At 34.0% G+C, this 16,802-nt stretch overlaps 1 protein-coding gene and 1 long non-coding RNA gene across 3 annotated transcripts in view; one reads left to right on the top strand and one right to left on the bottom strand.

Annotated features, from left to right (window-relative positions):
* The window catches only part of LOC114258020 (rDNA transcriptional regulator pol5), a 14,095-nt gene extending 9,551 nt beyond the window's left edge, over positions 1-4,544 (top strand). For both annotated transcript variants that reach the window (XM_028197859.2, XM_082914259.1), the window contains 2 exons: positions 1,457-1,907; positions 3,066-4,544. In XM_028197859.2, the coding sequence (XP_028053660.2) occupies positions 1,457-1,907; positions 3,066-3,919 (1,305 nt within the window). In that variant the 3' untranslated portion in view covers positions 3,920-4,544. The remainder of the gene's footprint in view (positions 1-1,456; positions 1,908-3,065) is intronic.
* Positions 4,545-11,540: 6,996 nt separating this feature from the next.
* Positions 11,541-16,070, bottom strand: LOC145820009 (uncharacterized). The gene is made up of 2 exons (XR_014360887.1): positions 15,920-16,070; positions 11,541-11,845 (listed from the first exon to the last, which is right to left on the bottom strand). It is a non-coding gene; the product is annotated as an uncharacterized LOC145820009 (long non-coding RNA).
* Positions 16,071-16,802: the final 732 nt, after the last annotated feature.

The following is a 16,802-nucleotide window of genomic DNA, read 5'->3' as shown; positions in this document are numbered from 1 at the left end:
TGAATTTGGAACCAATTGCTCAAAATCATAGTAATTCTTCAATTTCAAATTCCAACTTCAAATTATAAAACGAGTTTAACTCAAATTGAGTGTGTATTTCTTCAAAACATAATCAATTGATGTGAGAGGGATGAAAACATGGACTCTTCAAGTTGAGGTGTAAAAGTGCCATGCATGGGAGAATTTCATGAATTCTAACTCATTTTATACATGCATGTACATAATTAACTCTTATCTTCCAAATTCAAGGTGATTCAAGCTTCTACTTCACAATTTCATGCAAATGAACTCAAAACTTAGATGAATTAAATTCCTACATGTTCCTTCTTCAAAGATTAAGGTTGAAGATCATACCTAGGGCTTGATTCAAGTATATATATACTAGCTTAAATTCCCAAGTTCTCCACAATTTCCTTCAAATTCTCCTTTCTCTCTCTCTAGATGTTGAGTTGCTCTCTCCCTCTCTCAAAATTTCAGCCAAGAGTGTGTATATATGAGTTCAAGACTTAATTAACCTATTTATATGGTGTGATTAGCTTAGCCTAATCAAGGTTGATCAAGGTTAATTAATTAGGCTTACTTCTAACTAAGTTCAATCAGTTTATTCTAATTATTTGATCCAAATCAATTTTCAATTAAAGTTGCCATAAAATTCTAAATATTCTAATTAGTCTATTACACTAATCAATTTCAGTTTCTGAAGCCGTCTAGGCTCTCAATTTTTGTCTCTAAGTTGTCAATTTGAACAGATATTCCATGTGACAATAGATAACTACAAAATTAAGCATGTAATCACACAATTAAACGTACAATCATGCAATTAAACTTATTAGAATAATATAATATAATAGTCCGGAGGTCGGGGGCGTCACGCTTGTAGCCTATCATATGCCAAAAGTTACCAGAAGATTTATGTTTTTATCTTAATTGCACGAGGCGAAATGACAGGGTAGGTCATGATTGCTTAATCTGGAGCCACTCTTTGTTGGCAAGTCATGATTGTGTAGATACAGACATTATGCCTGTCTAGACTGTCTAGTATCGTTTTAAAAAATTCCATTTTCATTTGGAAGCAAAAAGAACGAAAAGTTCGGAAAATCATCGTTTTCATTTTCATATGCAAACAATTTTCGAGAATTCAGAAAACAATTTTAGTGTTTTCAGAAACCTTCCCGAAACGGTTTCTGGAAAATCTGCCAAACAAATTTTTTTTTTGTTTTTTGTATAGTTCTCATTGTTTTCTATCTTGAGAACAGAAAAACCATTTTTCAAAATTAAACAAAACACATATTTCTTAGTCAGTGCATTCATGCGTTTGGTTGTGACTACACCTCTCTTAAAGTATACGGGACTTTTTGCAAAGGCATTAACTGGTTTTATTATGTTGCTTATTTATTCAGAGAACTTTAAATGCTTGCTATATAATTCATTATTGATACCTATAATTTCTGAGCAGGTTTTTAAATATTTCTGCAATGATGTCACGGACAATGGACTGCTTCGGATGTTGCGGGTTATAAAGAAAGATCTGAAACCAGCTAGACATCAAGATAAAGACAGTGAAGATGATGACGATGACAATGATGATGTTGAAGATCTTTTTGGCATCGAAGAAGCTGAGGAATCTGACGAGGCTGAGACAGGTGAAACGGCTGAGAGTGATGAGCAGACAGATGACTCTGAGGCAGTAGTTGGGGTTGAGACGATTGACAAAGAACTTCCTGAAGCTTCTGATGATTCTGATGGGGGTATGGATGATGATGCAATGTTCCGCATGGATACTTATCTTGCGAGAATTTTAAAAGAGCGCAAGAACCAGGCTGGTGGTGAAACTGCTCATTCTCAGCTTGCACTCTTCAAACTTCGCGTTCTCTCGCTGTTGGAGATTTACTTGCAAGAGAATCAAGGCAAGTCTTTTTTTGTCAAAGCTAAGTTTAATTTACTTTCAGGAAATCAGTTTACTGAAGGCATTAAAACGTGTATAAATGGTTTGAAATTTGTCTGATTATACTGGCTGCATCACAGTTCCAGTCATGCTGAACATTTGAAATCCGAATGTGCCTTTTAGAAATCTTAAAGTCACTTTGGCATTATTGGAAGAAACTTAAGCAGTAAAAACGATAACCATATGATTGACTAAGGAGCATTTCTTAGATGTTTGAATGCTAATTGAAATGTTTTTACGTAATCTTTTCAAATGTTTTAGTGACATGATCAATAACATGTTTTCAAAACCCCAACCAGACTGTCTGGTTTGACCAGAGAGACCATCATCTAGGTTGGTTTACGTGTTCTACATTGCCCCCAACTATTTTTCTTAGAAAACAATTTAGAAGTTAAAGATTCGATCAGATGGCTGATTGGTAAGTGGCTTGATCCGTTCTGGGTATCTATGAACCAGCCTGTTCAGTTTTTGCCGAACTCAGTTTGAATCTTACTTTCCGTAAGTGGCATGATTGGCTCTTTTTCTTTATACAAAATACATTCTTAGTGGTTTTCTATAGACCTCTTTATGTGTGAGTTCTTGAAGGATAATCAGATTTTCATTTTCATTTTTTATTTTTCTTCTCCCTTCTAATGGTTTGTTAGTTATGTATAGGATATGTGTGCATCTGAGTTTAGATATCCATAACTATACGTGAATGTATATATATTTATACTCAACTCAACAAGCCTTGTGAATGTATGTGTGTGCATATATGTATATAGCAAACATATGAATTATTTTTGTGGGATTTTTTTTAGACTGTACAAAATGGTCACTGGCTAACAAGCTGGAAGACATTTAAAAATTCTGTGCTTTTATATTTTTAAATAACAGTTATCTAACGTACTATGTTTTGACTTTGGTTGACTTTGATCTGTTAATTTTCCTGCTTGTTGAAGGGTCTAGATTTTGAAACAATTTCTATATTATTTCTAAACCAAGCTAAGCGATTGTCCCAATCAAGTGGCGTTGGCTACATGAATCTTTTTTTGCACTTGAAAGTTGACATCTCCATATATGGTATTTTCTATGATATTTCAAGGATGAATAATTTTTCTACTTCTATTTTGCTATACAGGAAAGCCCCAGGTATTGAAGGTGTACTCTAACCTAGCCCAGGCATTTGTCAACCCACATACTGCAGAAGGTAGTGAGCAGTTTGGTCAGCGCATATGGGGGATTCTGCAAAAGAAAATTTTCAAAGCAAAGGACTATCCAAGAGGAGAATCTGTGCAACTATCTATGCTCGAACCTCTGTTGGAAAAGAACTTGAAGTTGGCATCAAAACCATTTAAGAAAAAGAAATCTGTTGCCAATCCATCAAAGAAGAAGCAATCAGCCTCTTGGAATCGACACAAGATAATAACATCCCTAGCTCAGAATTCAACATTTTGGATTCTGAAGATCATTGATTCAAGAAAGTTTCCTGAATCTGAGTTGCAGAAGGTTTTTGATATTTTCCGTGGTGCTTTGGCAGCGTTTTTTGAAAGTAAAAAGTCTCAAATGAAGGCAGAGTTTTTGAAAGACATATTTAGAAGAAGACCGTGGATTGGTCATCATCTCTTTGAATTCCTTTTGGAGAAATGTTGCTGTTCAAAATCAGAGTTTCGGAGAGTTGAAGCGCTTGACTTGGTGATTGAAATACTCAAATCACTCATCTCTGTTAGTACCGATGAAAGTGGACGGGCTGCATCAAAGAAAACTTTGAACAGTCATCTTCCCAAACTGTGTCATTTGATAAAAGAGTTGGTTACAAATATGCCAGAAAAACAGGCTAGACGGGCTGAAGTGCGTAAGTTCTGCAGCAAAGTCTTCCAGATTATAACAAGTCTTAACCTGTCTAAATCATTTCTTAAATCTTTGGAATCAGATGCACATGCCACTTGTGCATCGCAACTTGGTGAGGTGTTTCTTGCTTTGAAGAAGCGTTAACAGGCTTAGCCAAGGGGGTTGAGGTTAAATTCATTTGAATTATTGGAAATAAAATTCAATTTCCAATGACACTGCTGCAAGGCAGAGGTCAGCAAGATACCAATAAGGGTTTTCGACTTTCATCTCAAAGAGAATTCTTACTTGCAGAAACACTTCTGGGCATGCGCTCTGACGGCTGCTCTAATGCTGCACCTGTGATCTTCAATGGTTCCAGATTTCTCTACAAGAAATTATCTTGGTACGTTATTATATTGACACCTTTATCATTATTCTAGCAGGGTGTTTATACAGGAAGAGTTTCGTCATAGTTGGTGCATTTCGTGTTTTGTAATTTATTTTGGCTTTTTGAATGTGAATTGGTAACGATTGATCATCGTGTAGCTTTTTGACTCCGAATCCAACAAAAAGAAAAAGAAAAAAGATGTTAATGTAGCTTTTGCTTGTTACCGAGCATTGTAGCATGCTGTAGTCTTCTTGTTGATGATCAAAAGTAGTCTGTGTACTTTTTTGGTGACTTGTGAGATTAGGTCTGGACATTTTCTATGGCAACTTTTATCAGAGATACAAGTTCCCATTTGGAGATTTTTTATGAATAGTATATCATTGTATTTTCGAACAAAGAAATCTAAATGCTTTCACTAGAATTGCTTCTCACATGATTAGTACCGTTACATCCACTGAATTTGTTCAGTCCAAATGAGATTCTGACCGTAAGAGTTTTCAAAAATTGGTCAGAGTCTCATTTGGGCTGAACAAATTTGGTGGACGAATTATTAATCGTTTTTGCATATGTAGTGGTATCTCCACTTCGTCCTCTTAATTGGTTGCATTTTGAATGAGTTAATTTTGCTCCTTCAATGTCTTCTGTATTTTGATGGGAAGATGGATGAGACATGGGAGATCCTTTCCAGCATTAATTAGGATGTCTAAATTTTAGAATCGTTAATCAAGTTGTAATTTGTTTACATTGAATTTTACAATTAATTTTCGATCATTGAACATATTGGGGGTCAACCGACAGTTGAAGAAGCCAATGGCAGAATCTGAGCAAACCATCCAGTTGACTGAATTAGAATTTCTGTAGTTATTAATTGACAGAGCAAGTGGTGGTGTTATTTTTATTAAATTATTTGCTTTTGAACTCAATCAAGCAGAATCAAATGCCCACTTGCTGCCACTATATTAATCTTAGAAAAGGAAAATTGAATTTTAAGGCAACTTTTAAAAGCCAAAATAGGTATTTATTGGCTACTGTAATATGTCTAGTAATGCTATATCCCATCAATTTTAGACTCCCAAAATCAACTTCCAATGATATGGCAAGTACTTTTATGTGTTAGTAGGATTTTCAAATAATGAGACTTATGACAGATCACTATTTTATTTCAAGTTGAGCATGTTTGTCGATTTGAACTCTCCATGTTATTATCCAATATAAATTGGTACAACACTAGTCATGTTAGTTTACTTGTTTTCATTTCCAAGCCGAATATGACAGGTAAGTCGATTTCAACCTAAGAATCAAAGCACTTCTTAATAAGCCATCATGCTCGCTTTTGTCTATTTTGTATACTATCTTAATGAAGCGAAATAACAATACTTGATGGTAGGCTTCGACATCTCTCTCTTATACAGTAGGTTTTTTTGGGTAAACTGAGAAGAGCATTTGTTATAGTCATGTTCAAAACAAATTTGGCCTCGTTTGAGAACAGGCTATTTTAGTAACTTTTTAATTTTTTGGCTAAAATATGAGATAAAAAAAATTAGTATGTTTGGGGTGACTTTTTAGCTTTTTACGAAAAGAAGTGCAAAAAGTAGAGAGAAAATGAGATCTTTAACTTTTTGGTATAGGTTATAGGATTTTTGATTTTTTTAGTAAATTTTTGACTTTTAAACTAAAACAGTTACTTGTCAAATAAGACCTTAGCCAGTGTTTGATGAGACCTTAGTCAGTGTTTGATGCGACCTTTTTAGCACTTTCACCACAAAATTTTCTATTTTGAGATAATGAAAGAAAGAAGAGAGCACATGGGAAGGACCACAACCCACCCCTCTTATCTATCTTTACCATGTGGTCTTCTCTACTGGTGGGGAAAATTGTAATTGGAGCAAATACATGTAGTGCCTTCAATTCATAGATATATATGTGCCCACCCAAATCATATGCCTGCCCCTTCCACATGCTTTGACAACTTCCCTATTTACTTCTCTCATGCCACATAAGCCCCAAACAAATTATAATACAGTTCTCTTAACATTGGATCTTCTACTCTACAATATTTTCTCATATCTCGAGATTCTTATATTAGGACATAGACAAGGAGATAAAAGAATTTGAAAAACACCATATTTTCTAACAAACAATTCTTTTGTTTCAAAATATTCATGTTGAATAATGTCTCGAGATTCCTATATTAAGGATAAAAAAAAGGAGATCAAGTTTTATTATGGCATCGCTATGCCTATGTAGTATTCGAAAGTTTTTTAATGTAATGGGCTGTTTCTCATTTCTTTGCTTATTCAATTGAACTTTTACTTCCTAAGAAAGTGTCAATGTCATTATCACTTGTGCATGAGTTTTCTTTGAAAAAATTATAAATTAATGGAAGAACTTAAAGTAATTGTAAATATATAAAAGTGTAAATGAAAACTATGCCCTTATTTAGCATAAACCCAGCTTACACTTCGATAATGGTACAATTATTTTATTTGTTTTTACTAATTTAATTTAATTCTTTTTTTTAATACTAGGGCCAAAAAAAAAATTAAAAAAAGAAAAGGATATAATAAATTAAACTAAAATAAATAATGTAAATGAATGATATTGACAGAAATGATCCCCATTGCTATGAGAGGGGAAAGGGGAATCCGAATCCTAGCTGTATTGCTCATTCCAAAAATGTTCTACGTCATCCGCGGTCATGGCTAATTCCAACGGAAGATCCAAATTATTTCTTTTTTTGAGATTTAATATGTAACGCCCTCAAAATAATAACATTAAACTCATCAATATAGACATGCATTGATATATAAAAGCTCCACTTTCTTCTATTCATTAGAGTTCTATTACCAAAAGTATTACATGTTAACAACAAAAGCAAATGCCCTAAAGGCTTACAGCTTTCCAAGTTAACACTTGGTTACAACAAAAGAGTACTAACTCATTTACACATTAAGCCCTTGGCTTGAATATACATGTAATACATTAAAGAAATAAAACAACAAAAGTCCGCCTGCCTCTAGCCTCCCAAGCTACGTCCTTGGAGGTGACATGCTACCTGTACCTGAAAATGATATTCCCATATAGGGTGAGCCACAGCCCAGTAGAAATATACTAAACCAAATATGAACAATGGCTAAAAGATTAGCAGTTGATAGATGGCCAACACCGATACTTTCCCTTATCACACTTTACAGTTTCATGACATACAAGTCTATGTTACAATCCATTTTCCAATTCCTTTTAATTCTCAATTTATAACCATGGCTCAGAACCTGACCAAACAACTCATATGAGACAGTAACTCATATTAAGCACTTTCCCATTTCATAATAGATAAGCATACTAGCTATATCACACACCAACAGATAAGCATACAAGCTATATCATCACTTCCATAGATATGCATAAGAGCACTATCACACTTCCAAAGACAAGCATATGAGCTCTGTCAACACATTACTAGATAAGCATATGAGCTCTATCTATGGAGTCCATCCCCTGTCTCCTCCCAACAACATCCGGTTTAGAGGTCCATCCCCTATCTCCCCCTAAACCATGGAGTACATCCCCTATCTCCTCCAACACAACACAATGCATATAAACAATAATTATACACATCATCACACAACACATAAATTTAATATATTCTTTCAACCGTCATACTCAATGACACATTCCAGTGATTAGTTCCAGTTTGCCTAATCATCATGCACTGTCTACAACAATCAAGACTATCCTCCACCGATAGCCCAAAGCAGTTATTTCTATACAGAAAATAAATGCAACAATGGATATATAATCAACATTTCAACTAGGTGAGCGATAAATAATCCAACTACACCCTTTAATCCCATGCCTTTCCAAATCAATTCTTCATTTCTCATAATTAATTATACAAATTAATTAACCAATGTAATTAGGGCATATTCCATAATTAACATTACAATCCTTAGGTTCCATTTTCTTTAATGTTTTAACATTAATTTCACTTTTCCATGCCAAACATGCATCTAGGTTTTATATAGCTAAAACCCCAACTTTTGTAAATTTACACAAAAGCCCCCAACTTTCACAAAATTACCAAACCAACCCCAACATCTCAAAATACTAAAATTTAAAGACAAAGTCCATAGTGAGGAGTAGGTTATCCCTACCTCAAAGAGTGACACCCAACCAAGAAGATGAAGAAAACGAAAATGCTCCAAACCACGAACTTCTCAAATCAAAAGATAGCCCTCGACGATCAACACAACCTTTACAAAGGCCGAAGAGAAGGAGGACACTCTAACTAGATCAAACCCTAGAGAGAAGGGAGTTTCTAGAGAGAGAGGCTCTCAAAAATGAGTTTTAGAAAAAAGTAGGAGAGAGAAAGAAAAGCAAAAAGTGATTTAAAATCACCCAGCGGATAACTCATATACGCATGACCCGCTCGAGCGGAGAACACAACGCTCGAGCGCCAAGAACAAAAATCTGAACACGCTCGAGCGCAATAAGGCCCGCTCGAGCGCCAAGACACAAGGATAAAGCATTTCCGCTCGAGCGCGAAAACCAGTCCGCTCGAGCGTAGATTTCCCCCTCCCAGAACTTATACCCAGAAAGTACTACCCGCTCGAGCGCCACCAAACCCGCTCGAGCGCCACCGCTCGAGCGTAAACAAACCCGCTCGAGCGTAAAAATCACATCTGCAAAAGTTTTGCAGGAACACGAAATACTGGAGGTGTACAATCCCCGCTCGAGCGCAAGAAGACCCGCTCGAGCGGATCGCCTAAAAACTGGACAACAAGAAATTGAAACCAAGGCCTAACCAACCTGTAACAACCCTGCTCAAAACATTCTAAAACTCAATCAAGTGGAATTAAAGGACGGCAACAAGATAGATACCACTACCAACTGCACGGAACCGAGTCCGGAATACAACAGAACAGTAAAGGGACAACCAAGATCGTTATATAATAACATGTCAAGAGCCTCATTAATTTACGTAGGAGACCTTTGATATGTTATGGGAAAATGAGTTACAAATAGTATTCTTCAATCTGTGACCATGAATGACAATTTTGTTGAACTATGGATGTTGGACGCTGTTTGTGAAACAGATATTAGACTGTCTATCCAATATTCTGTCAAAGAAAGTTTTTGGATATTTTCCAATCACTCCCTCCGGTGATCTTCATCTAAATAATCATCTTCAAATTCAAAATCTTGAGCTTCTTTAAGCTACCAAATCTGGTATGGTTGGAAAAAATGTTCTCGTTCCCGCCAACCAACAGTGCTGGAGATCCAAAAAGTAAAATATTTGCTCCATCGGAAGCCTTTTACTATGCATGAGAGCATTGCTTTGATGATCATTGGATAACCTATCCATTGGATTGGATTTAAAATTTGAAAAATAACTTGATTAGTTATTCTCCAATCTATATCCTCAAAAAACCACATGTCATGGTTTGCCATGATGGTTATTTTGGGAATTTCATTTTTCAAATTTAATTTATCATAAGATTGTTCTAAGATTTGTCTAATCTTAAAGCATATATATATATATATATACTATAATTAATGAGTTACACAACTTTAACAGACTGCAAACCAAATTAAAATAGAAAAAAGAATATGGAACATATGACATGAGAAACTAAAATGTGATTGGATCTTTGTAAAATAATTTAAAAAAAGAAAAAAGAAAAAAATCAGTGGAACCACAATGGTCCCCATCAGAGAAAACAAAAATCAAATAATTAAAAATTCTTTAAATAAATAAAAACCATTTGTTAACTGAGCTTTTGCTGTTAAATTTGCTACTAAATTTGGGGTGTGTTAGCTTCACATGTCTACTAATTTTCTGTGTGTATAAATATACAGAAGAAAGGGGGACGAGGGGAGGTATAGTATGAAGACAGACCTATCCTCACTAAGGTGTTCCATTTGGGCAAGCTAGCATTTTGTGGAATCTCCAAAGTCCAACTATTTGGGAGGAAGGAATACATGTGGGTTTGACCCACTAACCATAAACCTCAACAATGCTAGCCCAATATGAGAAAGGGGCCCAATTAAAAGGCCCAATCATCGACCAATCATAGTTAGATTTTTTTTTTTTTTCATTCCTTTTGCCTTTTTTATTCTCTTTATCGGAAATAAGTTTTTACGTTATGATGATACCATGTCATTACTATTACATATGTAGTTTTATTATTGATTGGTGATAATAACATAATATTGTTGCTATATTAAATTTCTACATGTATAATAGACAACTAACTATAAATGTCATCAAGCTAATTACAATTACATAGAGAAAAAAAAAAAAAAATTTTAAAAAAAGGGAGAAGGGAAAGACCATTAAGCTCCATGCTAAAGTATTATCATGCAAGATTCAAAAGTAGGAATTGAAGGCCACTTGAGATGTTGAAGGAGTCAAATTAAACAATACTCCAAAAGATGTTGCCAATGTGCAAAACAACATTGACAGCCCAAAACTCAAAAATCTATTTAGTGTATTTGGTTTCAGGTTTTTTAAAAATTGAATTTTTTTTTGTTTTTTTTTTTTTAATTTTTAGTGAATATTTTTAAAATTTTAAGCAGTTTTTTTACATTTTTAAATGCACCTTATTTAGATGTATCTAAATAGTAAAATATTTGTGAAAAATATTTTAAAAAATTAATAGATACACAAAAATACGAAAAATGTATTAAATTTTTGTATATATATATATATATATATATATTTGTATTTTTTGTATTTAGTGAATTTTTTTTAAAAAAATCACAAATATTATACTTTGTAAGTGTATTTATGTTAGGTGTGTCTAAAAATTAAAAAATTGCTTAAATTATTAAAAAATTTCATTGAAAACAAAAAAATACAAAAAATAAAAAAGTAAAATTTTCTAAAAAGTGAATTCTAAAAACTGAAACCAAACAGAGTGATTGATTTTTGGTTTTTCAAACTAATATTCAACTTAATCATTTGAAAACTTTTTTTAAAACTCATAATTAAACAAGTTTTAAACTTTCAAAACTTATAATCAAACAAGTTTTAAATTTTTGAACTCTTTTCAAAATTTATAATCGAAGAAGTTTTAAATTTGGCCTTGTTTAATTTGTGTTTTGAGATATGATTTTTAAAATAATTTTCTGGAAAGAGTTTAGAAAATTTAAAAATTTGTTTGATTATATATTTTGAAAATAGTTTAAAAGTTGAAGATGATTTGATATTTTTTTATAGTTGACTAAATGGTGAGTGAAAAAATGATTGGGAAATGAGAAGTTATTTAGTGGTCTAGGAGCATTGCTCTACACCACACAAATTATGACACTTGTCATGTTATCTCGACAAAAAATGGTGGGATTGTAACGCCCTCAAAATAAAGAGGATAATCCAACTCAAGAGATGCAAAAAAATAATAGAAAATGTTATACTTTCATTCATCAGAGTTTATATTACAAGAAATATTACATGCATTATACTTTCATAAATGTTCATTATGAAACTACAGCATGTAACACTATGTGATTACAACAAAATAAATGCTCTACGGGTTTACATCTTTCCAAGATATCACTTGGTTACAACAAAAGAGTCCTAAGCTCTATACATGTAAAGCCCTTGGTTTGAAATAACAATTAAACACAAAATTAACAAAACAAAGCCTCCAGTCTCTAAGTCCTCCCAAGCTACGCCTTTGGAGGAGGTATGTCACCTGTACCTGAAAATGGTTTCTCAAGTAGGGTGAGTCAAAACCCAGTAGAGATATACTAACACAGTATATGAAATTTAACTAAGATATATACATCAGTTAACTGTTCAACATTCGTGACCAACTTACATACTTTCCATTATCATACAATATTAATAACCACATCTTAACACATTTCCATTCATTCATTTCAAATCAATGCATAAGTATGATTCCTTATCATCTAAACCATCCCAAATGAGACTACAACTCATTCATTCGCATTTCAATAACATTCATTATCCAAACACTTCAATCTTCTTGCCATTTTACGGATTCTCATCTGAGGGAATCAGCACCCAATGATACACATATAAGGTTTTGGGACTTTCACCCTGGACACTCCGGCCAACTTAATTTAAAATGGAGTCCATTCCCTATATCCTCCTAAATAATGGAGTACATCCCCTATCTCCTCCCAAACAATAATACATATACAATGTATTTAAAAACGTTGTTATATACATTGACTCCAAATCACATATCCAATGGTTTAATCAAACAGTCATATTCAATGACATAATTCAAATGACCAGTTTCGATTCACCTAATCCTTATACAATTTCTACAACAATCACAGCTATCCTCCACTGATAACCCAAAATAGATATTTCTAAACAGATACAAAATCTATCAACAGATAATTTATCAGATTCTCCTTAGATGAGTGATTTACCAAATCCAACTACACCATTCATTCACACATCCTCCCAATTTCATATTCCTCATATCAATTTATTATTTATACAAAATAATTATTTAACACAAATTAGGGCAATTTTCCCTCTTTTTCAAATATCAATCCCAAGTCCAAATTTCATCATTTTAACCCATGTAATCTCATATTCAATACACCCAATATATATATACATATATTCATGGAACCCAACATAAAATCCCTCTTTTAAATTTTGAACTCAAACCCTAACTTTACCCAAAACCTTCCAAATTCCACCACTTATACAAAATGACAAACACCTAGGTTAAAAACCATAACAAGGTGTAGAATATTCTTACCTCAAGAGTAAAAGCCCAAAGGAGGAAAAGGAAGAACTTCAAGAGTGCCCAAACTCCACTTCGTTCGGATCAAAAGGAAGCCCACAAGGTGCTCTATCTTTTTATCAAAAGGACTAGGGTTGAGAGACCCTTAGATCAAGGAGTATTTGTAGAGAGAGAGAGAGAGACAGAGAGAGAGTGTTTTAGAGAGAGAGAGAGTGTCGGATTAGGGTTTTGAGTGAAAAGAAGATCAAAAGTGATGTAAAAATCACCCTGCTGTGAACTGATATATGCGACCTTCGCTCGAGCGACCAAAAACAACAAGTAACCTCGCTCGAACGCAAGAAGCGCCGCTCGAGTGCATAATGCAAAGCTTCAGAAGTTTTACAGACGCACATGCTCACTCGAGCGTAAGAAGCCTCGTTCGAGCGAAGCATTTTACCTTCCCAAAAATTCTGCTTCTGGGAAAGAAACCTGAGAACTCTCAATTCTCGCTCGAGCGCAAGAAACCTCGCTTGAGCGAAGAAACAAATTTCACAAGGCTCGTTCGAACGCAAGAAGCCTCACTCGAGCGAAGAAACCAAAATCTGGGCAACAACAATCTAGACTAACCAACAACCAACCTGTTCAAAATACGCCCCACATGTTCAAAAACCCAAATTCAAAGAGTTAAAGGAGGAAAACAAGACATGGATACCATATCAAATCACGAAATCCGAGTCCAGAATGTAACAAAGGTCGGGTCAAAACCGGGATCGTTATAACCTCCCCGCCTTAAAGAATTTTGTCCTTAAAACATGTTTCAAAACCAAGTTTACCCAATTTTCAAAATGATTACAATTCAATGCTTATTACCATGACCTATCTACTGGCCATTCAATCCCTCCACAAGGGAACAAATCCACAATACATATATCTCAACATATATTACCAATATGCATCTTTCGAAATTTAACCAATTTCAAAGTGTACATCTCAGATTCCCAAAACATATTCAATATTTATAATAAATTTGCATTTTCAAAACTTAAACAACATATATAATGTTCAAATTAACTTGCATTTCCAAAACATATTCAACATTTACAATGCTTTCATAATCTAAAACATATACAATGTTTTTATAGTTCATAAATAAAACTAGAATTTCAACATATACTCAAACATCAACAAATTAGTCCGGATATTTCTTTCAGACTTCCAATTCACGCTCCCAAGTTACTTCCTCAACCCTGTGATGTTTTCACAATACTTTGACCAAGGAAATTGTCTTGCCTCGCAAGACTTGGTCCCGTCTATCCAAAGACTCTCACTGGTCTCTCGTTATACGAGGCATCCTCGTCTATCTCTAAGTCGGTCCAATCCAACACATGCGATGGATCCGGCTCATACTTCTGAAGCATACTAATATGAAACACGTTATGTACTCTGAAAAGTTATGGCGGTAACGCCAAACGATAGGCAACCTCCCCAATTCATTCAAGGATCTCAAAAGGGCCAATAAACTGAGGGGATAACTTCCCACTCTTCCCAAATTTCATCAAACCCCGTTTAGGTGATATTTTCAAAAAGATATGATAACCCACCTCAAATGACAAAAGTCTCCTCCTACAGTCGGCTGTAGACACCCCATTTTGACCGGCCCTAATACTTGGGCATTTTCTTTTGACCACCCGATGATGAAACTTGGAATATGTTATTTTATGAATTTCTTAGCAGAAAAATCAGATTAAACCTTTAATCCCAAACCTAACCCATTTTGGCCAAATTATCAATTTGTAATATTTTATAATTTTATGTGTGTGTACATATTTTTAGGTAATGCTATATAAATTGGTACATTTTAGCTATTGTAACATGCCGGGGAGGTACCCGCGCTCGTTAAACAGTTCGGACTCTCGATCTTTTTGATCTAGTCTCACTAGTGCAATGTGAAACGTAGATGAGAGTCCAGATTTGACAACTTTATAGAAAATCTATTTTATTGCAAAAACCTTTTGCCAAAAATGGACTGCGTCATCAGATCCAGAGTCCCCACCTAATATTTATTTTGAGAAAATTAGGAAACCCATGACTCGTGCCAAGGCCATTATTCGTCATAACCAAAGATGCTTAGCTCGGAACCTTAGGTATGAGAGGGGAAGGTCAATAATGAGCACCCCCGCTCACCCGATCAAAGATCGGCCTCTACTAAACTATGATATGAATTTTATTTTCTTTATATGTTCATGTTATGATTATTTAATAAATCCTAAAATTTACTATGTGAAGCATACAAAGTATAGACTAGTTTGCTCAAATTGGAACAATTCAATTTCATGTTTGTTTTTCAAAAAGGGTTTGAATTTGCCACTTAACAAAGTGGGCTTAAAGTTTGTGCATTTGCCACTACAAAGTGGGCTTAAATTATACATTTGTCGAATGATTCCAATTCACGCAACAAGCCTTCATCCACAGGTATTCAAACATTTTATTATTTAAGCAATTAGCCTCATGGTAGGATGCTAAACATAATAAGAAAATTATGTACAAGCGGGATGCTAAAGTATAACAACTCACATATTTACCGACGTCTCGCGAATAGTTACAAAACAAAGTTAGTAAAATATACATGATCTTATATACAAATGCTAATGTAATACATACATAAGAATGCTTCTAAAGATCTGGCTTCTAAAATATGGCATGTGAATCATCTCAAGAACATGCAGTAGCGCATAAAATCACATGAAAATTGATTAAATTTACAAATACAAATTTAACTGAATCTTAATGCGTGAAACATGGATGCAAAGTATGGAGATGTATGGCATGTCAGATATATACATATGTATAGTTAGGAAAATCGATTAAAGAATGAGATAAAAAGAAGCAGGGTGAAAAATTACTATAATACTTTAAATATTACAGATCCAAAAGAGATGAATAAAATAAAATTTTCACAAACACTCAAAATAAAAAATAAAATAAATTTTTTTATATACTTTAGGAAAACAGACCACCCACAAGTAATAACCTAACTCAGGAGTCCACTGACACATTTCATACCTTTTTCTCCAATGAAAGTTGAGCCCAAATTTTTAAACCTCCGGCCATTCAATCTAGCAGGCCTGCACACCTCAGCCCATGTAAATCCACGTTATGCATCTTCAATAGAGGGCCCCACCTGAGTCTCTCAACATTTTAAACTGATCTGGAACTTCAAGTGAAAATGGAAAGAAAAAAATTTCATCAAAATAATTATGAAAAATTTATAATTTTTAAATTATCTTAATTAATATAATCATGAAAAATTTATAATTTTTAAATTATCTTAATTAATGTATGATATTTTATTTTAAATATAATTTAAAGATTATAAAATTTTTATAAATTTTTTTTATAATACCTAATATTACTGAGTAAAAATATATCCACCCAAACATAATACATATAACAAATATTATCCACCCGCCACTCAAACATAACAAATATTTGTCATCCATGACTGACTCAGATATTATACATATAGCATATATATAATCTGAAAAATGTTTGGGGGCCCTAATTCTGTGGCTCAAATGTGACTCAAATGGCCAAAACGACGTCGTTTTGGCCATTTTGATGTTGTTTTGTACTCAAAACGACGTCGTTTTGGCCATTTGAGCCACATTTGAGCCACAGAATTTGGGCCCTCTACCATTGCCCATATAATCTCTATCATCAGCTCACACTTTAGAGCCTAAACACTTGAAATCAGAAAATTATGCGCTACAACGCAGTGCACCACTGGCCGAAATAGCGCGTGGACAACCATATTCTCCAAACTCTCATATACAGCGACACCGGCATTGAATTAGCAACAAAAAATACTTTAGACCACTAATTAATAATAGCTCTAATGATGTGACAGTGCCACCAAGGATCCTCTAGAGTGAAATTTTTCTAAAGT

This window comes from Camellia sinensis, chromosome 2, assembly GCF_055761805.1.
Source record: "Camellia sinensis isolate YWXY chromosome 2, ASM5576180v1, whole genome shotgun sequence".
Taxonomy (NCBI): Eukaryota; Viridiplantae; Streptophyta; class Magnoliopsida; order Ericales; family Theaceae; genus Camellia; species Camellia sinensis.
The sequence above is the reverse complement of the archived record's forward strand: the minus strand, read 5'-3'. Positions and strand labels throughout refer to the sequence as shown.